This window comes from Drosophila subobscura, chromosome J, assembly GCF_008121235.1.
Source record: "Drosophila subobscura isolate 14011-0131.10 chromosome J, UCBerk_Dsub_1.0, whole genome shotgun sequence".
NCBI lineage: Eukaryota > Metazoa > Arthropoda > Insecta > Diptera > Drosophilidae > Drosophila > Drosophila subobscura.
In genome coordinates, this window is record NC_048532.1 from 8,278,826 (window position 1) to 8,303,387 (window position 24,562).

General features: G+C 47.1%; 1 protein-coding gene across 5 annotated transcripts in view; it reads left to right on the top strand.

Moving 5' to 3' along the window:
* LOC117895870 (IQ motif and SEC7 domain-containing protein 1) overlaps positions 1 to 23,466 on the top strand; it is a 39,235-nt gene extending 15,769 nt beyond the window's left edge. For 2 of the 5 annotated variants that reach the window (XM_034803845.1, XM_034803847.1), the window contains exons 2-6: positions 17,618 to 18,235; positions 20,089 to 20,522; positions 20,593 to 21,899; positions 21,974 to 22,826; positions 22,891 to 23,466. In XM_034803845.1, coding sequence (XP_034659736.1) covers positions 17,618 to 18,235; positions 20,089 to 20,522; positions 20,593 to 21,899; positions 21,974 to 22,826; positions 22,891 to 23,357 — 3,679 coding nt within the window. In that variant the 3' untranslated portion in view covers positions 23,358 to 23,466. Of the gene's footprint in view, positions 1 to 12,394; positions 13,058 to 17,369; positions 17,477 to 17,617; positions 18,236 to 20,088; positions 20,523 to 20,592; positions 21,900 to 21,973; positions 22,827 to 22,890 lie in introns of those variants that run through there. The other 3 variants (XM_034803846.1, XM_034803848.1, XM_034803849.1) reach the window with 3 other exon arrangements.
* The last annotated feature ends 1,096 nt before the right edge of the window (positions 23,467 to 24,562 follow it).

Genomic DNA, 24,562 nt, shown 5'->3' on the forward strand with positions numbered 1-24,562 from the left:
GATGGGCCCCAAAAAATCAATGGCATCATTGGGTTTTCTTTTCTCTTTTTTGCTTTTCGTCTTTGTGGTTGCACTGCCCACACACGAAGCGTGTGCTGCTGCTGCATCCCATCATGGCTCTGCTCTCTTGATAACAACAAAAGGTTAAAGCCGCCTCTAAAGTCCACCGCACCCACGCGCCCACAAGTTTTCCCCCCAATCGCAGTGGGCGTCGTCGTCGTTATTGTCGTTTGGGCCCACACACACAGCTCACTCTGCACAGCACAGCAAAAAAACACTTATAAAGTTATTTAATTTCCCCCACAAAAGTGGGCAGTTGCTTCATATATTTTATTTGTTCACAAATAATATGCGCTGTCGAAAAGTATGCAATAAAAATGTTGGCATGCTGCAGTAGAAATAGTTGCGCCAACAACCGCTGGAGGGCGCTGACAGCCACAGCATTTCGTTGAGTTAAAAAAGTTTTGCAAAACAAAACAAAAAATACAAATACAAATACGAATACTCCGTAGAAAGGAAACAAGAATTTGTGCTATAAAAGAGGTGCTCTGCCCTGCCCAAGATTAGTGCTGGTTGAATGAGCATTGTATATACGAGCATTTCCTAGCAGTCCTTTCCTGTTTAGCTTGTCCACTTTGCAAGATGGGCGCCGCTGCTTACTTTACATGTTTTTCCAATTAAGAGTCGTTGTCCCTTCCCGAGGGATTGGTATAGAGAGCTTTCACTGTATTTGCGTGAGCATAAATTCGGAATTCCTCGACCTGTATAATGATATTTGTGCGACTGTTTGTTGTCTTTTCCCGTGCTGTGCTGTGCTGTGCTGTACTGTGCTCTGTGCATCCATCCATCCACACAAACCTTGAACTCTGGCATTTTCCATGCATACTCGTACCACATTTGAATACAATGTTGTGGGGTTGGGGGATGGCAGCAAAGATGGGGATGGGCATTAAGCACGGGGGCGAAACTCCCACGGCAGAGACACGCGCATGAAAATTCCAGCGATAAACACGTGATTACGTGTACACAAATATTAACCATCTATCTGGCAGATAGCAAGTGCAGAAAGAATTCACATTTGTTGCTAATGGTAAATGGGGTTGGGAATTGTATCCGGGTTGGGCTGGATAGGGGGATGGTTACAGCCAGAATTAACTTAGTTTCATGGATAAAGATGGAAGTTCTACGATTGATTTGTGTATCAGGAATATTCTGGAAGAGATTTGGAACCTATCTCCAGTTGAAAAACTCTCGTAAAAGCTATTATTATTAACATTACGCCTATAAGTATTTTGAGCTTATGCCAACAAATATTTTAGCATTTATTAGTCACACCATTTAGCCATTATCTTTCGTTTTGGCCAAAAATTCCATGGCAATCTATAAATTAAAAATGAACTAGAAAGCCATTTTTGCTTTTGCTTAGCAAGTTCCCAAAGCAAAATTATAATTGGCCGGATATCTTATCTCTCATTACCTCTCATTAATAATTTAAACTTCGATTAAATTAAGGCTCAGCGACTTGAGTTTTGTCTAAGAGTCTTGCGATACTGAGAACTTTTTTGCTAGATGTCTGCTGGCAATCGATTGAAAGTAGTTTCAGTCCGTTGATGGCCTGACATTTTCGAATCACTTGAAAGGAAATGTCTTACTTTTCAGCGTCTCATTATTCCCACAGCACTTCCAGGCCCCAACTGTCAGTGCCCCCCTGCCTGGGGTCTTGCAACAGACTTTTCCAGTAGTTGAAAGTCGTGGGATTATTTAATGACTTTCTCACTTTTATTGTTGGCCCTCCATTCATTGTTGTGTGTTTCCAAGTTGTTGCTTGACTGCTCCGCGACTACTGCTGCTGTGCGAGGCTGGAGGGGGGTGCCGGCCCTACACTGGGCTCCCCACGTGACCCACGGGCTGATGTTGATTAGCTTTACCTTTAAGTGAGATTTTCCGACTCCCGTTTGCCCGCTAATTGAACGCTAGCCACTCGCGATGATTGATAAAAGCAATTCGAGGCGGGAGAGAGAGAGAGCGATCGATCGATGAGAAATGGAATTCGTGGGGTCCAAACTTCCCGCCCCAACTGGATATGCCTGATCTTCTGCCACTAGAATTTTCTGCTGCCATTGAATCCACCTCCTCTGTGGATGCTTTTGCTGCCATTGAATCCTCCGCCTTCTCCATGGATTCCTCTTTTGTAGGCTTCTAGGTTTGTAGGCCTTACAGTGTAAAAGCAAATAAATTCAGATGAGCTGCAGCCGAAATCAGCCGAAGAAGCGCACAAACCCGATGCGCACCGCCACATGGAAAGCATCTAAATTAAGTGCGAAACCAGTTGTTGTTGGTCGTTTTGGGGGTGAGGTTGATGGGACGGGATGTACGGACGATGGCTGACGTCATGCATGCATGAGGTAGGAGCGGGGATCGGGGGCAGGGGCAAACAGTTGCCGGTTGCCGCTTTCCGCTTGCCGGTTGGCACACACCAAACCAAACCATTAACCAGTTCTTGAAGCAGTTTCTGATGTTGCTGCTGTTGCTGCTGCTGTTGTTGTCGTCCTAGTTATGTGTGAGCCAAATTTCTTGGAGCCAACTTTAGTCGCTTCCTCCCACTCTCCCTCCCTCCCCCTCTATCCCCGCCCACTCTTGGATATGCATATGCAAAAGCCGAAGAACCTAATGTAACACAGGGTAGTCGCACTTAATAAGGGGTGTATTGGTTTCGCGGGTAGAAATTGAATTTCTTTTAGTATTAAAACCACTTAGAGGGTATCCGCATGACGAGTCATCCTCCGTTCTTGCCTGTCTTGTTATTTTTGTTGTTTTGTCGATGTTTTTCTCGTTTCCTTTGTTTCGTTTTGTCTTCTTGGGCTCCCGGCCGGATCGTTGCCCAATTCTGCAGCAGCAATTGCAGACTCGGACGCAGACGCAAAAGCATGGAGACAGCGAGACAGCGACTGCGGCGTCATCTTGGGCGTCGGCAGAGCATGCAGTTTTTGTTTTCGTTTGGCAAATTTGCATTGAATCAAAGCCTCTGATGCAAGGCAGTCAGTCCCCTCCGCACCGAAATGCAGGGTATTTGCAATTTCTGTAGAATTAATCAGACTTCTTTTGCCCCTCTTTGGGTTTTGGCAAGGGGTTGCAAGCGTTACCTGAGGCACTATTGAAAGCCATTGACCCGTGAATGACCCCCGTGCCTTGTTTGTTTTGTGTTTTGTTGTTACCTATGAAATTGCGATGGGAAAAATGGGATCTTGGATGGGAGCCAAAACTTTGATTTACACAGAAAATGGTGTAGAAATGTCTCTACAAAGGTTTACTCTGAGGATCTACGAGTATAAAGTGTAGGAAATCATAAAGAATGTTTCTCTAATTCTTTTCCGCTCGTAATCCCAGCTAGACCAACATTCACAATGACTAAAAATCAACTAATCAAAACTTTAATTATAGTTGAATAATTACAAAACCCCCGGACTTTTATTCGAATTACTCAATTCTGCCCACAAAATACTGTCGTTCAAGTTCATTAGCTTCTGCAGAAGAAATAGAAATAAAAGAAGAGCATGGAAGAGTGGCAGATGGAGGAAAGAGATAAAGAAAAGAAGCTTCAACAACATTCACCGAGCAACCAAAAATAGTAAACGAAGAAATAAAATTCGCATAATTTGACGACCATTTGGGCAGTGGGAAGTGGGGATTACGGATGAATGGATGGATGGTGGATTGCGGACTGAGGGATTATGTAAAGCCACTAGATTTGTCTTTTTGCAAAAGGCCATCAGCGGTTTTCAGCGCCATGGATTATCCGATAATGCATGGAAAAAGATGATGATTGAGGCGGAGGCGGAGTGCCTTGAAGAAGTGCAGACAATGAAAACAAATTGAGAAATTCAATTGGAAAGAAGAAAAGCAAATGGGAAAATGGAAAATACAAAAAATAATAATAATAAGCTGCTAATCGCTTGTAAACATGAGTTTTCCAATGAAAAATGCAACACACACGAAAATCAATGGAAAAGCCGAGACGAGAGGCGGGAGACACGAGGTAATGATACACATACCACTGGGGTATGGTGGATGGGGAATGGGTGGGTGGGTGTGGAGGTGGTACGTGATTTAGAGCCTAACGGGGGCGGGCAGTACAGAGAACCCTTGTGGGCGAACTTTCCCATTGTCTATGCCACATGAGCGGCAAGCATGGCCAACGCTGCTGCCTGCCGCTTGCCTGCCGCTTGCCGCTGCCTCGTTGATTGATGAAGGCGCCAGCGGTATGGAAACAAATCTACAAAAAGCTGGGCAGTGGGCAGCACCAAGAGGAGAGGAGTGCGAGTGTGTAGGGAGGGCGGCGATTCATTCATGGCCAAGAGAAGAAACAACAAGTGGAGCGATGGGGAGCAGGCCGTGGCAAAGCGAAGTGCAAGTGAAAGTGATTCCAAGTCGGAATCGGAGTACTCAGGCAGGCAGCGTACTTCTTCACTGAAACCACAAAAATTTCCCACTAACATCATTTTATATTTTTATTTCTCTGGGTCTCTGTCTCGTGTCGTGTCGTGTCTCTGCTCCGCATCTTTCTTTCAGCATTTCAATGGAGCGGGGGTACTCGTACTCATACTCTCATACTCGTATCTCCCCAGCCATCCGTCACCAGCTCATCTTTGTCGTGGTCTTCGTGTGTTACACATTTTAATTGAATGAAAAAGCAGAAGATGGAAAACCCTAATGACAGAGGAGAGTGAATCTTGAACCGATCCATGCCCCGATAGGCAGCACAACCGCCTGTCAAGCTTCATTAGACCCCCAATCCGATCCGATCCGTTGCGATGCGATGTCTGGGGTTCGTCTTCAGCTTCAACTTCAACTCGTGTATTGTCTCTTGAGCATTCAGCGGTTCAGCGTTCACTTTCTAATGAGCCCAAGCCCCGGACCCAAACCCAAAAACCCAAAGCCCAAGCACAGTTGTAGCCATGACCGAATGAACAATTCAATGGCCCCGCCAACGTTGGCAACACGCAAGTTGAAGGTGGACCCTCTCCCTCTCTGCTCTCTCTAGGGGAAGCTTTAGGGCCCCCTAAGCTCTCGCAATCGTTTTTCTTCTCTCCATGTGTGTTTTCTCTGTTTTGGGGCGGACTGAAGGTCTAACAGCACAGCCATGTATGTTGTACCCCTTACCACCCAACCCTCCCTCCATCTCTCTCTCGATTTTGCTTACAAATTGGGTTCAAAATGCCTAAGGTCAGTCGAGCTACCACTCTCAACCACATTGGAGAAGGCAAAGGGTGAAGGCAAAGGGGCGGAATAGGTAATCGCTTAGTTAGTAACTACATGCGACAAAGCTTTTGTGATGTTTACTAATGAAATGGAAAATACGTTTCATATGTGAGTGTAGAGGGGGTTGATTGAGAAGTAAATTTGTTGGAATTTAGTCGGAAAAATTTCTTGGCAGTATTTAGTTGCTGGCTATTTTTGGAAATTGTGTAGAAATGAAGACAAATGACAATAATCTACTCCTTGTCTGCCTTCTTCCAACGGTGCCAACAAGTGTAGAGTAATTGTTAAAATTAAGCATTCTTTGCATGCTCTCAAAGATTTTCCTCCAGTTAACGTTCCAAAAACATTCCTCAACCCTGCCTTGGTCCCCAACTTAGTTAAAATGATTTTAGCAACCCTCACTGTGTTCCCCACTGCTTCCACTGCTTGCTGAGGTGCTTAAGGAATGAACGAGTGACTGACTGAGCGAATGATTCAGCTGCAGTTACAGTAGCAACAGAAAACAGATTAACATACCAAAAGGAGCTGCTCAACAAAGGGAATCCAAAGAACGGGAGAGGGAGGGACAGACTGGCGTCCAATGTGCGTCAGAGCAGAAAGCTCATCTCAGTTCTAATTATAGACTTTAGTGTTCCTTAAGCTTGCTCAAACACCCCTACTGATGACAGCAGGAACCCCTATTAAAGTTCCTCTCTGGCAACCCTCGGTAGTACCTACTGTTGCTGCGTCTGCGGCTGCTGCTGTCATCATCAACGCTGTTGACGGGTTTGTTTGTTTGTTGATTGTTTCATAACACGGCCTGAAACGCCGCAGCAAGATGCGGCACGGGGTACGACGGGGGCAGCAGCTCCAGACGCAAGTATGGCAAATGGGTTTGTGTACCTTGTGCCTAATGCGTTAATATCTAGCCGCAGTCTAGGCCGCAGGGACAAGGGACAGTGAGCAAAAGTTTTTGGCTCATTTATGTACCCAAGCGATACTCCCCGTACGTACGTATACATAGTTTGTGTATATTTTTATGACTTTTGTTTTAACGATGGCCCCACCGACGACTACATATGACAGAGCGACAGCAGGTTTCAATGAAAAGTCAAAACAGGCCTCAGGTCCGGATATAAATGGTTTGTTGTCTGAGAAGCGGTATGGTATGGCATGGTATGGTTCACACACGTACAGATATGCGCACTCATGCACACAGGCGGGGAATACAGTCATCAGTCTTAACGCTTGGCTCAGCCCGAGTCAGAGTCGGAGTCCGAGCCAGTGAGGCATTACGTTGCCCATTTTGTTAGTGGCAAGCTAACGACGAGCGGGAGAGCGACTAACTACTACCAGAGGCAGGCACTCCACTCGGCCATAATGTACGGCACATGCACATGCCATATGGAGAGGCGGCGGCGGTGGACGTCAGCACATCAGCAGCAAGCAAGCAGCAGCAGTAAAGCGCCCCCGCTCGCCCTTCGCTCGATCGTGAGTCACCTGAGCGTAACGTAAGCTCAACTTATTGTTCGAGTACGAGCGCGGACATATACTCACTCGCATTAAGCACTGTCTAAACGAGAAAGCAGCAACGTTGCTGTCGTGTCTGGTTAACCATAAATGCCGCAAGCTGTAGGAGAATACTGCAATGCAGCTGCTGCCTCGTTTAGCCAGTGCTTGATCCCAGCTTATTGTTCGCTCTCCCAAGCTCCCACTTGCAAGCGCTCTCACTCTCGCCTGCAGTCTGCAGTTGTTTTCTGAAGCAGCTGTTAATTCGCTCTCTGAGAGGAAGCCAGCCTCTCTCTCTCTCGTGTTTGGTGTGCTGTCAGTCGTTTGCATACGAATTTACACCTTTTTACGACTGTTTGTCGATTTACGAGCATGTTCATATGTGTATATGCATATGTATGCATGCATGTAATGTGCTTTCGGATCTCTTTTGCAATTGCCCAATTTGACAATGGGAGTGAAGTGGGAATGCCCTGAAAGCCCTGTTTGTGTATTGTGCAAGTCTTATGGAAAACGTTGATTGAGTTAAAAATGCAAATAACTTTGATAATTGCAGTGCTGCTTACTGCTGCACTATAACGAGGGTTATATAACCCCAATTAGACCCACTGTGGCCAGCACACGTCATGTGTCAGATGTGCTCCAAGCCCAGTTGTACAGGTGTTCGGCAGAGAGAATCTTTTGTGTGGCCCTATTTTACTTTTTTTGTTTTGGCCGAATATTTGTTTTGCGGATCAATCGGAAGAGCCAGCAAAATTAGCCAGCATTTTAAGTGGCACACAGCCGCAGTGCCCGCGCTCTCACACATACCATGCCACTATCGCTACCTGGCTGGCCGCCCTCTCCCGCACCTCACACGTCTCGTAAGCCGCTGGCTGGAACAGTTTTTCAGACCTCGACGCCATTCTCTCTCAAAGCTCCGTCGAGGTAACACACAGGTTGCTCGCGCGCGCTGCTGTACTTCGTCTCTTTCGAACAGTTTTCGTAGTCAGCCGTTCGTGTGTTCGTGTGTTGATCGTTTGTACGTACGTACGTGAGTTTGTGTGCGTGTGGTGTGTGGTGGTGCATTTGTTAGTCACTTTGTTGTTGGCTGTCATTGCGATATTCGATAATCAATATTCAATATTCATATAAATACGATTTGTGTACCCCATATTTTGGCAATACCGAAAACTAATATTTCCCAATGGGAATGCAAATTGATTTTGCAAACACAAATTTTGTGGCCATGTGTATGAGTGTGTTTGTGCGTGTGCGTGAGTGCTAAATGAAAAGAAAATCAAGAAAAAAAATACGCAACACGCAAAGCTCATGTTTATTACAGTTGTTGTTGCTATCTCAGTCTGTCCGTCTGGTTGTCTGCCTGTCTGTTGTGCAGGGGCAGGGACAGGGCCGGTTTATTAATTTGACATCGTCGTGTCCGCTTGCCACAATAACAAAAAAATAATAAAACCCTCCATCGAATAAAACAAAACGGAAACCATGAAACAATCTACAACAAAAACAACAACAACACCAACAGCATAGCAGACAATTTTTTTATGTAAAAAATAAAATATAATTAAAGAGAAAATCGCCTTTCTCCAGCTGCGAGTATCACAAAAACAATAGTGCCGCCAAGTCGTAGCCAACAACAGTAGCAAGAGAGGGAGAAAGAGCGGGAACCACGGCCACTGCCCCGTTACGTTTCGGCAAACACAACAACAACAACAACAAGACTGTGCGCCCCAAACCATATGTGTCTCTCTCCCTCTCTCTCCTTCTGCCTCTGTCTCTTTCTGCATACATGTGTGTTGAACTGGAAATTTCTATTATTTTGTAATTGAAATTGTAGCAAGTGGCTAGGGAGAGTATGAGAGGGAGGCAGAGAGCAGGCAGTCATTTAATGGCTGAAATATTCTTCTCCTAATGAGCATTCGATCTTCTACTGAAGGACTTCAGAGAATAAGTGCCTCCCGTGTCTTAATAGCTTCTTGAGATAAGAAAATTGCAATAGGAAATAATTAGTTTACTGATGGGATCGCCGTTTAAGGAACATTCTTCTGTAGTGTGCAACGTTTTCAAAGGAACATTTATACAGTTTCTGGAAATCAGCTGATTCAGAGAGGAAGCACAGCTTCACAGTCGTAACTCCAGCTTTGGAAAAGAGAGACAGAGAGAGTGAGAGAGAGGAGTCACCACTTGCAGTGCGCAAACGTTGCTCACTTTTGACTCCTGCTCTTTGGTGCTTTTGGCCTGGCTTGTATAATCGCTGCCACCCTGCCACCCTGCCACTCAATTACGCTGCATCGTCGTCGTCGTCGTCGTCGCCGCCGTGGACGTTGCTTGCATATTGTATTTCCACTTCCTCTTCCGCTCTTTAGTTGTGGCGCGGAGTGAGAGCCAAATCACAGAGAGACCAAGAAAGAGATGTAGGAAGAGTGAGAGAGAGAGCGGGCGGGTGTGCTTTGTTGTGTGTGTGTGTGTTTTTGTTGGTGCTTTCTGTTACGTGCGCCGTTACTAATGACACGAAAGTGAATAAAAAGGCATCGGGCACGGGGCTCTGCTAACCCAACCCCCTCCACCCTGCGGCACATACTCTGTAGCAAACTCCAGTGCCAGTGCGAGAGAGAGAGAGAGAGAGTTAGAGTACAGAAAATAATTATAAATTAAATAATTATACAATACAAGCAAGAAAACAACTAAAAGCTGATTGTACTTTAGCCTGTTGTTGTTGCCACTGTTGCTGCTGCTGCTGCTATGGCTGCTCGTGCAGTGGAACACCTGTAAAACAAAGGCAAAGCTCTATCTGCGGCAACCCTAGCCAGCCGCCGATGTCGTGCTCGAGAGCGGATGCAACCCAGTCAGCCCCCAAGTCCCGCTACGCTCCGGTCCAAGCATTATGTGTATATCTGTTGCTGCATTGTTGCAAACCGAACCAGAAAAACTGAAAAACTAAAAAAAAATCACAGTAACCGAAACAGAAACCGAAACAGACTTTTCTTATAAACTTTAAAACAAACGAAAAACCTGCTCGACAAAATTGCAATTACAAACAAAAGTTTCTCAGAAATAGCAGAAAGAAACAAACAAGTTGGAACAGTTCTATGAAGTAGTCAGAAACGGCAGAGACAACAACTAGAACACACCAGCAGCAGCAGCAGCAACAACAACGACAGAGGCAACAACGACAACTTAAAAGACAACTAATAGGTTGCTAAATAACGAAAATATTCCGCTTTTAGCTGATTTTTTGTATACACTAGCTAAGGGAGAGGGTATGATGATTATTGCCAGAAGCAACAACCAATCTCTTCGGTATCTTTATGCTACTTTTAAGATAATCTAGTGGGGCTTTATCTCTGAACTCTTGTCTGCAAAATTGTATATCTTTTGCTCTACAAATCACTACCTTTATCTGAGGAACGTGGGCTCCACAGCGCCACTTTTACGAGCAAATAGAGCATCTACAGTTTGATACATTAAGAATTTCATTTTCATTCAGTTTTTTGTTTGTGGGGCTTGTGATTCGTGTGTGTTTTGTGAGTGGGCCTTAGAGCAGCATTCTATTCAAGCAACAAGCGGCAGAATTGAGATTGAGAACTCCCCTGAAGCGCTTATTGGCAGCGGTAAGCAGTGAGCAGTAGGCGACTAGTTTTGGCCAATAATTCCATGACTTGTTCCAAGGCTGGGCCTGGGCACCGCCAGAATCGTGAGATTATCGAGCTGTTTGCACAGCTTTTTAGCTTGATTCACTCGTGAGTGTATTCATGTCCGCTCACTGTTTTTTCGGGGCTCCATAATGACAGTCAGACAGAGGGGGGGGAGACAGTGGCAACTGTTGTCACAATTGTGTCCCGCGCTAATAACAGAGATGTCTCCGAGCAGGCGCAGGCGGACGGATGGATGGATCGCTTTCAAGCTCTCGAAAGGCACTCGAAAAAGGTTCTTGAACTTGAGATTTTATGGAAGAAAGTGTGGGGGTTGTGTCGAGTTGTATGTTGTGTATTTCCTTCCATAAATATAATATTTTTATGTCTGCATGATGCTAGATCTTGATCTTGGGACAAAGCACTTTGTGTGTCGCTGTTTCCCTTTCTATTCGTTTGCCTAGTCGCTCGTATAACTCATTGTTTTCATGGCAAATTCTCACGCATTTTGCACATAAATTTTCATATGATTTATGGATCATACGACCCTCGGTCCGTCCGTCATTGTCTCTGTTTGCCAAGTGGATCAGGTCATTCAGTCAATTCAGTTTGTTGGAGCGTGAGGATCTCCCCTTCGCTGGGCCTGGGCCTGGGCCCTGTGCCAGCACACACTTTCCCATCGGTAGCACGTCTTGTGTCTGGGTCTGGGTCTCCGGATTGGAGCAGATCCAATACCTGCGATCCGATCCGTAGTCTCTCTGTCTGGCACAAGTCGATCGTTGTCTCTGCGTGTCGTGACATGTCCAATTTGAATATTGTTTATTTGCATTATTCTCCCTTCTCGCTTGCTCACTCTCTCTGTCTTGTCTTTGCTGCTTTTTCCTACATAAATAAATAGTTCTGCAGTTGACAACTTGCGACTTTTACTTGCGTTTGTATCGGATCGACTGACTGACTGACTGACTGAATGACTGACTGACTGATCGCTGACCCAAAAACAGAAACACAAACCGACACAGAAACAGCAGCAAAATGTTGATGATTAAATGCGATTGCTCACAGCTCTCTCATTGACGCTTGGAACAACAACAGCAACAGTTTTGTGTGTGTGTGTGTGTTTTTGCAAGTGTCATGCTTCTTCTATGATTATCATTTCATGCAATCAAAGGGGATTAGGAGGGTATGATGGGAGTAAGACCCATACATGATCTCTAAGGATTAGACTTCATCAGTCAGCTCGGTGAATGGAAATCCCCTATGGATTACTTTACACTATTACTGTTTCACTTCATGGCTAAGATCTGAGATCTCTAGAACAGTCTAGGGACCGACTACTGGGCGGAAATACGCCATAAATATAGAAGCAGAATGTTGTAGAAATAAGTGACAGAAAAAGCATAAAAGACTCTTCTACTAGAAAAGAGATTAGTACAATCTAAAGCAATTACAAGCACTTAATCATCTACTCTTCAATGAAAGATCAGCTGTAGGTTTTTTAGTAATTAATACTAGTTCTTCTTAATTGTTTACCATTCTTTACATGGCCATTTTTACACAATTTCTGCGCCTTTTTCTTTAACAATGAATTGTTTAAATAAACTAAAAACAGCTGTGTGCCATTCGATGTCGTTCACAGCTGTTTAGGGACAGTAGGAAACAAAAATGGGACTCCAATCTCATAGTTTTCTGAGGTATTTCCAAGTCTATAGCCCCCTGACTGCTGTCTCTATCTCTATTCTCTCTTTAGCTCTATCGCTGTGTTGCGTTTTCTAACCTCCGACTGGAGGCAACACTCATATAAATGTTATTCTATGTTTTATTTATACGATTACTTTTTTATGACAAACGCGCTTTGAAGGGCAATCTCAATCGTGCTTCCCTCTCTCGCTCTCTCTCTCTCTCTCTCTCTCTCTCTCTCTCTTGCTGTTGCTCTCTGTTGGTGTTTTGGTGGGTGGGGAAATAAATAATAAATAAACACTGCAAATTACTATCGCAAATGTGTCGCTGGTGTATCGTAGGAATCGTAAGAATGTAGCTCCATAGTCGCGCCAGAACGGAATTCCACAAACCAACAAAAACCAAAGATAAAATGACAAAGACCGAGACGAGGCGGCGGCTCAAACGAGAGAAACGCTCGGAAAAAGCCGATTGAAAAACGAACCAAACCCAAAAAATAAGCAAAAACAACAAATTGATAGTCGCGCATAAAAGATCAATCGATAACAAGAAATCAATTTGCAAAACGCAAACGAAAAAACAAAAGAACAAACGAAAGTAAGCGAAAAGCGAACCAAAACAAAGAGCTGAAAAAAGCGAATGCTGCCAATGCGCTGAAGGCGAAAGTGTCGCGTATTCCCGAACACATCCATCCATCAGCAAATCCTTTTCCGAATGTCGTCCAGGTGTGAACATCACCACAAATCGCGGCGCCAGCAGCTCCCAGTGCCGGCACCATCCCCCAGTCACTCCCAGTCCCATTCGGATCTCAGTGGCGAGTCCTTCCTGCAGTACTGCACGGACGGGGATAAGAAGCCACCGCCCATTGTGGTGGTGGTGGGGGATGGCCGGAGTCGAGTGCGGCGCGTGGTGCGCACTGCCACACGGCACGTGACGGTGGTCAGTCTTTCCACGCGGCACAAGGAGACGCAGACACACACCTCGCACCATGTGACGGCGGTCAGGTAAGCACCACAAATCCCCCACCAAGTGGGATCTCCCTCTGCTCCACGAAGTCAGAGATCTACAGCTGTGGCCACCATGGCCCTGTGGTCGCCTCCAAGTGGTCAAAACTCTCCTCTTATCGTCTGGGACACACACGCACATTGATACCCGTTATCTTTATGGCGAGGGATTGGGTTCTCCAGCTATTTGTGGCCCTGCCAGTCTAGCATTTAGCCAGAGATAAACCTCCACCGATCATTCAATTATTAATAAACTCTCGGTATTTATGGGTCTTTCCGCCGCTACAGAGGGAACACCTTGCAATGGGTATTACAAGTAGTTCCAGTATCTTTTAGATTGTCACAAGAACAGGGTCAGGGTGTTTATATTTCCTGATAATCTGTAAGAACAACCAATGAAAGTACAGATTCCAGTAAGATTTTGTGGGGAATGCATTCCCACATCTACTCAACACAGATCGCCATTGAAAGTTCTCTAAAAATCTGAAAATACATATATTGGCGATCTTTTTTAATTCGAATTTTACTAGTAAAAGGTTCTGCGATTTGTACTTCAAGCCTGGCAACAACCTTCTCCCTACACGACTTTTGTAACGCTTTCGTTCAGCGGTAGATGCCGCCACATCGACTTCGCTGCCGACAAATGAATGTAAATCTGCAAATACTTGTATTTTGTGGCATACTTTTGTGGATTCGTATTGGGAGAATATTTTCTGATGTAGAATGCATGTAAAGTGCATGTAGAAATGCGATTTCATGGCGGGATCTGCAGTTGATGAGCAGAATAAATAGTACACAAGAAATTAAAATTCCCCCTTTAATGTCTACAGATTTAATCGTATTCCCCTTGAACCATCACTCACTTGTTTCTATTCGTTATCTTTAGTTGCTTTTAGTTCTATTTTTAGTAACGTTCCGTAGCAAACCTTCGATTTTGTTAAATTTTTGTTGTACATAAATAATATTCGTAATTTATTTCATAATGTTCGATTGGTCCCTTGCATTTTTTCTCTATGCGGCCGTCTCTTTTCTAATTCTCCTCATGCCGATGGTCTTCATGGTGCATCGGAAGTTGATCTCGCAGATGGAGCTGGAGAATCCAGACGTAGAAGCCCCCTTGGGCATTGGACTAAGTCAAGAGGAGCTGGAAAATCTAGGAGAAAATCTCTACGGGATGACGAAGATTGAGGTTGAGATAGAGAAGGGGATTCAGAGTGCTGAAGAGGAGGGGATTCCAGTAGAGACTCCAAAAGAGACTCTAGAAATTAATGCGGAGACTCCAGAGGCGACTTTAGATGAAAATTCAGAGACTTCAGAGGAGCAGGAGATTCCAGAGACTTCAGAAGGGATGGGGATACCAGAGACTCCAGAAGATCAGATCATCCAGATTCAAGAAGAGAAGGAGATGGAGTTGAAGACTCAGGCAGAGACGAACGAAGTGGAGAATCCAATAGAGAAAGACATTCAGTTTGCAGATGGTGAAGAGAAGACTCAGAATCTTTCAGAGAAGGAGATTCCCTTAAGCTGTTGCCTTGCCTGAAAGCGTAACACTCACAATAGTCCCTGGCCTGCGGACACTTTAACTGAATAAAATTGTTCGTTGCAGTCTACTTACCATCTTCCTCTTTCTCCAGCCCAAGACACTCTCTCTGCGTCTCTCCCCTCCCCTCTTGTGTGTCTGGGCCGCTTTGTGGCACGCTCCATAACGCAACGCAGCTAAGTCCCCATTCACATTCAAAATGCACAAAAAAATACTAATATAAAATCAATAATAATTACGCTTAACGCTTCTCTGGGGGGAAAGGCGGCTCGGTGCGGTTCGGGCCTTTCAGGTCAGACATAGACGCGAGCCGCCGCCGCAAATGCAGCGACACTTGTTGCATGTCAAGCAGGGAGGAAGCAGCGACTGTGGCAGAGACTCATTGCAGCAGCGACTGCAACTGCAACTGCGGAAGTTTTTGGCTCGCGAGCGCAGGCAGCGGTGGCTTGTGTGACGTTTGTGTGTCGAGTAGAGAGATACAAGATACAAGATAGGAGATACACGATACGCGATACGAGACACCAGTCGCACGTCCATGGGCTGCCTGTCTGCTTGGTTGGTCAAACAGAGGAGAAGCCAACGAAGCTGCTTGCTGCTGCTGCTGCTGCTGCCCCAAACATGTGCAACGTGCAACGGCAAACAATTAGGGGCGACGTGTGGCAGATGTTTTTCCTTTGGCCTTTAAATTGAAAGCAGGACCTCTTAAAAAATCACAAGAGTGGAGAGGGGGAGAAGTGCCGAGAGTGCGGAGGGAGAAGTGGCAACAATGACAAGCGGGTTCTCCTCCAGCTGCTGCTGCTGCTGCTGGTGTGGCAGGCAAAACTACCTGCCGCCTGTTGTCCTTGCAACAACAACAAAGAAACGAAGAAAAAAACCGCTGAGAGATAAAGCCACGGTGGTGCCAGGTGCAGCTGGAAAAACTGGCCAAAAAGAGAGACAGAGAGAGACTTGTAGGGAATGAGAAGGATGCCCCTTTCAATAGTTATCCTTCGGCTGGAATCCAGTTTTGGCTGATCCTGTTTTGTGCTCTTCTTACGCTCGCTAGGTGCAAATCTGCAGCTGCCACAACAGAAGAATGTGGAAGAACGAGAGGGAGAGAGACAGAGGGAGAGAACGATACCCCGTTGCGCGGAAATCATTTCAGGAGAGGATTCTCGATTTTCTAGCTATACGAAGCGAATACGTGGATAATGAATTATTCGAGGAGCTGAAGATCAGCATGCAAATCGAATTCCCGATTTCATGGCAAATCAATAAAGGTTGAAACGTATTTGGGTGATTAGGGGAAGGAAATACAGCACCAAAATATGTCTGATATTTGGGGTTGATAAAGATTGAAGAAGAAACTCCAATTGTGAAGGTGTAAATGCTGACAGGCAACAGTTGGATTCAATTTTAAGTGCCTTGCTCAGAAATATTCCCCTTTTTTTCCTTTTTTTAATTGTGGCTAAGAACAGAAGCGTTACTGAACCTTTTTCAGGCTCAAAGGCCATCAAAACCATGAAAAAATCATCACATATAATTAAGTAAAGGCTTTGATTTGATTCACGACATAGAACAGAGCACAGAACAGGCTGCGGAGCAAGTGGGAATCTCGTTCTGCGGTTTGCTGTATTTCAATCACCTGTCTAGTAGACCTGGAAAGGCCTGGCTTCCGATGAGGTGCGGCTGCTCCTCTCAGCTCTTTGTGGCTTCCGTTGGAAGCTTCGAGGGTGCGTTCCTTCCGGCTCGTCTGTTCATTCTGCGTCCACTTGGACATGAAATTAGTGACCGCATGTAAACGATGTGTAAATCCACAATAGTTCCATTCCCCTTGGCAAATTTGTTTCGAGATTAAAGTAAGCCTGGAAGCTAATATTTCTGTTCTTTATTTACTTAAAATTATTCATACGGTGAGTCCCTGCCAATAACCAATAATTCCAATTAATTAAGTGTTGATTTGTTAATTTCTCAGCTGAAAATCTCGCTCGTACCATCTCTCTCTTGAGAGTTCTCTCTCCAATTGTGGCATCCTGTGTGTACTGCGCAAGTGTCTCCTTTCTGGCTGTTATCCTGTTCAATAAGTTTGTCATCGTTGGCTAATCATTTCGCGTTTCCTTCACTTTCCTCTCTCTCTGTTGCTTGTGGCATATGTGGCGGTGCTCACTCTCTCTCTCTATCTGTTCTCTGTCTCCTTTCAATAATGGATCCTTTTACGCTTAGGATTTCTTTATTTTTGTCTGAATGTTTTGTCTGTTTTAAGGGTAGCGGCAGCAGCACAACAATTGTTCTTTTACGGGTGGAACACGAATGGATTCAAACCAAACAGATGCATTTCGTCGTGTCTCTGTGTCCATCCATCCACCGGTATTGTGTGGGATTACTATTCGTGTGGGCTGTTCTCTCCCGCACACACACACACACACATTTAATGAGCCATGCGAAACACGTTTCTTCTTCTACCATAAAGAGAGAGAGAGAGACAGAGAGGAAGAGAACGCTGCGCCTGCGCTTGCGCATGATCCCTCATCGCTTTGTCGAGCATGGGCCGAGCGCTCGGTTTAGTTCAAACGCGAACGCCTTTAAGATCGGACGTGCCCTTACACCCAAAAGTATCTTCCGTTTGGTTAGCGTCTCTTCCTCCGTCACTCCAGCACTCGGGCAATCAATTTGAATATCATTTGGATCGCCGGTCGCGTCGTGTATGTTAATTACAGTCGATCTATCGCTGGGATCTTGTGACTCTCATTTGGCGTTGCTCCAACTGTTTTTTTTTTGGATGTGCGTCTGCTGGCACACTCGCTGCCACCAGTCTGGGCATAAATATCCCATTTATCTTCAGTGTTCTCTCCACGATACGCGATGATTATTTGCATATCGGGTTTTATAATTGGCGAAAGGTAGGAACCGCCTCACACACCCATCTCGAACCCAACTCTGACCCAGAAAACGAAAGTTCTCTCCCGGACATGCCCTACAGATAATAGATATTGATACATGAAGTTCCTATAGCTAATATCTCTCCCAATTCTGTTTTGCAGCTTTCCCCAAAAGAGCATTGAACGCAGCGGCTCCACACAGTACGATCTGGCTGGGGCGCCGCCAGCTGGCGGCTCCACCACAGCCTCCACCACCGACAGCGGCAGCGTGGGTGGCTATGTCTACCTGCAGAATCATTATGCGCCCGGCGCACACAACGCCGCCGCTGCCATCAACTACCCAACGCAGCATCACCACCCCCAGATGATCTACCAGCTCCAGCAGTATCCCACGTGCCATCAGCAGCAGCAGCAACAGCAGCAGCAGCAGCAGCAGCAGCAGCACCTGCACCAGGCCGCTGCAGGACACTACATGCAGGTGACATCAACGACAGCGGGAGGATCCTCGGCCTACCACCACCAACACCACATGCTCCACGGGGGCCAGCACGGACAGCATCATGCGCACCATCACGGCCATGGCGGAGCGGTGGTCATTGCCGGCAGCGGCGTGGGCACTGGCATGGGTGCAGGCAGCGTGATTATGCAGCATCAGCAGATCCAGCAGATGCAACACCAACAGCAGCAGCAGCAGCACCAGCAACAGCACCAGGGAATGCACAAGAAGAACTCCATACGCAATGGCGGAGATGTACTCAAGCGCGGAAGGGCACAATCGGCGTAAGTATTTGCCTGCTTACAGGGAGGAAATTAAGGGGAAAACTAAGAAAATATCATGGAATGGCAGATGTGGAAGTTGAGAACTCATTTGGCAATTCAAAGATGGATAAGGTGCCACTTTTTAGTGCAATTTAAATTATAAATGTGCCATGTCTAGGTGCCATCTATTGATATGCAAATGGAATTGCTTGTTCTTCGAATCAAAAGGAATATTGATGAGTATTTATCAGTTGTAGGAACAATCTGCATACACTGACGTGTGATTATACCCGGTACTCGAAGAGTAAATAGGGTATATTGTATTTGTGCACATAACGGTTGTATGTAACGCACAGAAGGAAACGTTTCCGACCCCATAAAGTATATATATTCTTGATCAGCATCAATAGCCGAGTCGATTGAGCCATGTCTGTCTGTCCGTCTGTCCGTCTGTCCGTCTGTCCGTCCGTCCGTCTTGTTTGTCGGCTAGTTCTCAGAGACTATAAGAGCTAGAGCCACCAAATTTTGGCACCAGACTGCTGTATGCTCACACTGAAACCAGTGTATTTCAAAAATGAGCCCCGCCCCTTCCGCCCCCGCAAAGGGCAAAACCTCCCAAATCTACAATTTTGAAGATAACAGAAAACTAAAAAACGCCATTCCGTAGGGAATGACCTTATCTATCAGATCACCAAATTGGAATCCGATTGGATCATTATTATAGCCACAATGAAGAAATTAATTTGCAGTAGCCAAACCCACCCCGTCCCGCAGCATTCACACTCTGCTTCGCGCTGTTTATGGCCTGGCCCCTGACACGTCACTGCCTCTGCCTCTGCCGCTGCCTCTGCCGCTTCCTCTGCCGCTGACTCTGCAGTGTGTGTCTATAGGGGAGGGTGGCGAGCTAAAGGAGCGTGTTGGCGTGAGTAGTGTTGTTGATGTAGATGACAGATGAAGAAAAAATGTAAAATTGGACAAATAACCGCTAAAGTGCAGATGTAGTACTGAGTGCCGGGTATAAAAGTTGTGACCGTAAGAAGCGTCTCACACGTCCCTTCTCGTTGCAATTAGTGTTAGAGCAAAGACAGTTTTATCCTAAACCTAATCCAAGGCAAAGACTAATCTCCCAGACAATTCAATCTGCGGAATCAATGGCAATCAATAATATCCAACAGAACGGTAGCAAAGCGCAGCATTTCCACCATATCGAATTATTTATTTATGTGCTCGTTGTGTGGCTTTTAATGAGTTTGAACCTTGGACTTCCCCACTTGAACAAGTGGCCAAAATCACCAGCACGCAGCGGGATTCACAGCCAGCCATAGGTAGAGCCTAGTATCTAGTATCTAAGATTAGGTGCCACCTGAAGATATCAGTTGGTAGCCAGTCGAGTGGGCAAATATTTGCCTGCGACTGCAGCACACATCATCCGATAAAGATGATGATGATATGGAGGTGAACAAACATGAAATTCCGCAGAAATCACGAGGGGGGAATGCAGTAGAAGGAGCCGCTTAGAGAGGGATCGAGCTCACCCCTCCGTGAACTGTGCAGATTGCAATCTGATTGAGCAGCCATTTGGTTGCTCATAAAAGACACACAAATATTGCCCAACAAATGGCAATATTATGGGGCCTGAGATGCGAATTTGTTTTATCGGGCAACGCAGTGACGACGCCAAAAAAAAGGCAAACGACGGCGTCGTTTGGTTGCTATCTTATCGCGAGAAGGGAAAACATTCGGCTCGTGTGTGCCCCCAAGACACCGCTGGGCTGGGTAACATTTGATTGCAACTTTTAGAACAGAACACAGCACAGACCAAGTTCCATCTTCAATCGATCTAAAATTCATCTCCTGCTCTTCCGTTTTTGCAGCTACGAACTCTCACAAGATCTGCTGGAGAAGCAGATCGAACTGCTGGAGCGAAAGTACGGCGGAGTGCGGGCCCGCAACGCAGCGGTGACCATCCAACGGGCATTCCGACACTACATGATGGTGAAGAAGTTTGCCTCAATTACGGCCATGGCCAAAGCCGAGAAGCGGCTCAGTCGTCGCATGGTGGTGACGTCCTCCAGCCTGCAGCTGGCCGAGGAGAATGCCTCCTCGTCGGCCTATGGCAGTGCCACAGAATCTCAATTGGATCAGCAGCAGCAGCAACAGATGCAGCAACAGCAGCCACGTGTCACCATTATGGCAGGTCCGCCAGGAGCAGCATCCCCGGGACTCTCGAGGACGCCACCCACACGTTCACTTTCGATGCGGGAGCGACGACAGCTGGACTGCAGTCCCATACCAAGGAGTCAATCAGGTAAGGAATCTCCCGCTCTATCTCTATGTATAGATCCTTTACTCAATCGTAATCCTCTTGTCCTGTCCAGGCGCCTCTCCCGTATCCATTTCGGGCTCTACAGCCACCGCCGCTGGACTGGCCTCCCATCCCCATGTGAATCTGCTGCACGCGGCCGAGCCGCATTACTACAATGCCCAGGGAGCGGCCTACTACACCAGTTATCATGGATCGCCGCATGATCTGAGCTACGCCAGCTCCGCGGATGTCTCGCTGAACGCCTCGTGGGTGAACACCAGCGGCCACATTCCCCACACGCCCTACTACTCGGCGGCACAGATCTACATGCGCCCCAAGGGCGGCAGCACCACGCCCACACCCAGCTGCAGCGGCAGCACGGGCAGCGGCAGTGGCAGCGGTAGCGGCAGCTGCAAGAAGGTGCCCCCAGAGGTGCCCAAGCGCACCTCCTCCATCACGGCCCAGCAGCAGAGCCAGTTGCTGCTGCTGCAGCGGCAGACCCCGCCTCCGCCCTCGCTGCTGCGCACCAACGGACTCTGCAAGACGGCGGAGAACGGCAGCCTGACCTCCGTGCAGAGCTCCGGCTCGGACTCGAGCGTCACTTCGGCGGAGAGGAACATGAACAGCGACCTGGGATCCGATCGCAGCAACTCCCCGCACACGTGGAAGCGCGGCACGGCCCTGAACAGCTCCCAGCAGTTCTCCACGCACTCGGCAGACTCGGTCACGGTGCCCGTCGGAGGTGGCGCCGTTGTCGTCTCTGGCGCAGCCATCGCTGCTGCTGGCCCGGGAGCGTATGCCGCACAGATGCAGGCAGCCGTGGCAGCGGCCACAGCGGCGGGAGGAGTGCCGCCGTCGGACGATCATGCCATCTCATCGCACACCAGCGCCGCGCAGTACGAGCAGCACGAGCAGCAACAGCACGAGCAGCAGCAGCTGCAGGCAACTGCCGCCGCAGCGGGCGTGGCACAGAACTCCAGGATGTCGGAGACCATAAGGAAGCGGCAGTATCGCGTCGGCCTCAATCTGTTCAACAAGAAGCCGGAGAAGGGCGTCACTTATCTGATCCGAAGAGGCTTCCTCGAGAACACGCCGCAGGGCGTGGCCCGGTTCCTGATCACCCGCAAGGGCCTCTCACGCCAGATGATTGGCGAGTATCTGGGGAATCTGCAGAACCAATTCAACATGGCCGTTCTCAGCTGCTTTGCCATGGAGCTGGATCTGTCCGGCCGCCAGGTGGATGTTGCCCTGCGCAAGTTCCAGGCCTACTTCCGGATGCCCGGCGAGGCGCAGAAGATTGAGCGGCTGATGGAGATCTTCTCGCAGCGCTACTGCGAGTGCAATGCGGACATTGTGGGGCGCCTGAGGTCATCCGATACGGTAGGAGTTCGCTTACCCCATTTGCATTCAGAGAATCTTCCACTAATTTCCATCGATTTCTGTTCTTTTTACAGATCTTTGTGCTGGCATTTGCCATCATTATGCTCAATACGGATCTGCACACGCCCAATCTGAAGCCGGAGAGGCGCATGCGCGTCGAGGACTTCATCAAGAATCTGCGTGGCATTGACGACTGCCACGACATTGACAAGGACATGCTGAGCGGCATCTACGAGCGCGTCAAGTCGGACGAGTTCAAGCCGGGCAGCGATCACGTCACCCAGGTGATGAAGGTGCAGGCCACCATTGTGGGCAAGAAGCCGAATCTGGCGCTGCCCCATCGCCGGTTGGTGTGCTATTGCCGCCTGTACGAGATACCCGACGTGAACAAGAAGGAGCGGCCGGGCGTCCATCAGCGCGAGGTGTTCCTCTTCAACGATCTGCTGGTCATCACCAAGATCTTCAGCAAGAAGAAGACCTCCGTGACGTACACGTTCCGCAACAGTTTCCCGCTCTGCGGAACGGTGGTGACCCTGCTGGACATGCCCAACTATCTGTTCTGCATCCAGCTGTCGCAGAAGGTCGATGGCAAGATCCTGATCACATTCAATGCCCGCAACGAGCACGACCGCTGCAAGTTTGCCGAGGATCTCAAGGAGTCCATCAGCGAGATGGACGAAATGGAATCGCTGCGTATCGAGGCAGAGCTGGAGCGACAGAAGTCGGCGCGCAATCGGGCACCGGGGAACGCAGAGAACCGGGATAGCGGCGTGGCCGATGTGGAGGTTTGTCCCTGTCCCTACGGCTCCCAGCCCGGTGGCGGGTCTCAGGCAGCTGGCGAGCAGGCGGCAGGCAACTCGGCCGACAACTCGCAGCAGCTGAAGCGCAGTGCGCTCAGCAACAGTCTCCTGGACATGCACGAGCAATGTGAGTTCTGAGATTCAGATTTTGATGTGTGAGAGCGTTTGCCTTATTCCGCGTCTCCTTTCAGTTGGAAACGAGAAGCCTCAACGACGCGGCAGCGTGGGCTCCCTGGACAGCGGCATGAGCATCTCCTTCCAGTCGACCACCACGTCCAGCGCCTCGCGTGAGAATGCTGCGGCCATCGCAGCAGCCGCAAATGCAGCGGCGGCCGCGAAGATGCGCTTCAACATGCCACAAACGGCAGCGATCGCAACTCCCAGCAATGTTTATGCAGCGCCCGGAATGCAGGCCTATACGCATGCAAACTTTGTGCAGCAGTCGCAGGCCGCCTACATGATGCAGCAACAGCAAATGCTACAGCAACAGGCACATATGCAGGCTCAGGCCCAGGCGCAAGCTCAAGCGCAAGCGCAAGCTCAGGCGCAGGCGCAGCAGCAGCAAGGAGGAGGAGGAGCTGTAGTCACTGGCCGAATCCCTGGAAGGGAGAGAAAAGCCTCACGCTCCGATGAGAATGCACGATCGACGGAGGTCTAAGTCATCTACTCAGCAACGTATTGTACATTTCCGTTCTTCATCAGCAAAGCGATAAATATTAAGTCTATGCAGAATATAGAGTGAAATATCTGCATAATCCGAATCGAAACGAACCGAAAGCCATTTTTTCTCCAACACCTAACAACCCACACACCCACACACAACACACCACACCACAGCACACACACAGCTTACGAGTATATAGTGAATTTTGAATGTTCCTTCGTTCTCTGCTAATATTAATTAATGTACATAAATTAAACAATTGTCTGTTTCCCCCACTATCTATCTACTTGCTAAAATAAGTTTCTAAAACTAATTGTATATATATATTCAGCATTCATATGCAAACATATACATATTACCCTCTACGATATACGATAACTATTCTCTATATACACACATATACATATGTAATCAAGATAAATTGTATAACACTTGATTTCCTCCAAGAAACACCAATTTACCCAAGGCATTTACCCTAAGCGAAATGCCACCAATTTTTATTCAATCCTCTCTACCAATTACAAACGCGATCGATCTATGAATGTCGGATTACTTACTAGTTCTATTAGCAATACATATTAACAATCCCCCGTTGAGTGCGCGCTATGTTTACTTTAACATATTTTCAATTATCCAAAAGAAAAAAACAAATGGATGGATATGTTCGTGTAACTAAACAACAAATGTTCGTACATGCCGCATGTGTGTCGTGTATATACCCTGAATATTAATTTAAAAGCATTTAGCTATAATATAATATTATTCATATTTATAGAGCCAAAACTACCCAAAACCGAAAACCTAAAATATAATATGTAATAATAACAAACCGTATATGAAAACAACAACAACAAAATATGTATATGAAAAACAGAAAAAGACTTAAAAATTTCAATAAATGAAAAGAAATAATACCAATTTGATGTTGACCTTATGGATCCTTCTGATCTTGTCCATCAGTCAAAGTGCATCCAATGTCGAGGCTACCCTGCCCTCCGCCGCGGCATGAATGAGCCCTATTGTTACATTAAATTTACACCAATTGCTTTGAAACTTTTCTTTACCACTGCAGCCACGTGGCGCCCAATTGTTTGAATTTAGTCCATACAAGCGTTTCATGGCAGCGATCTTTTGTCAGAAATCAGTAATACTCGATGCTTTTACATCGATTTACATCGATAGTTCCCTTGCTAATTTTT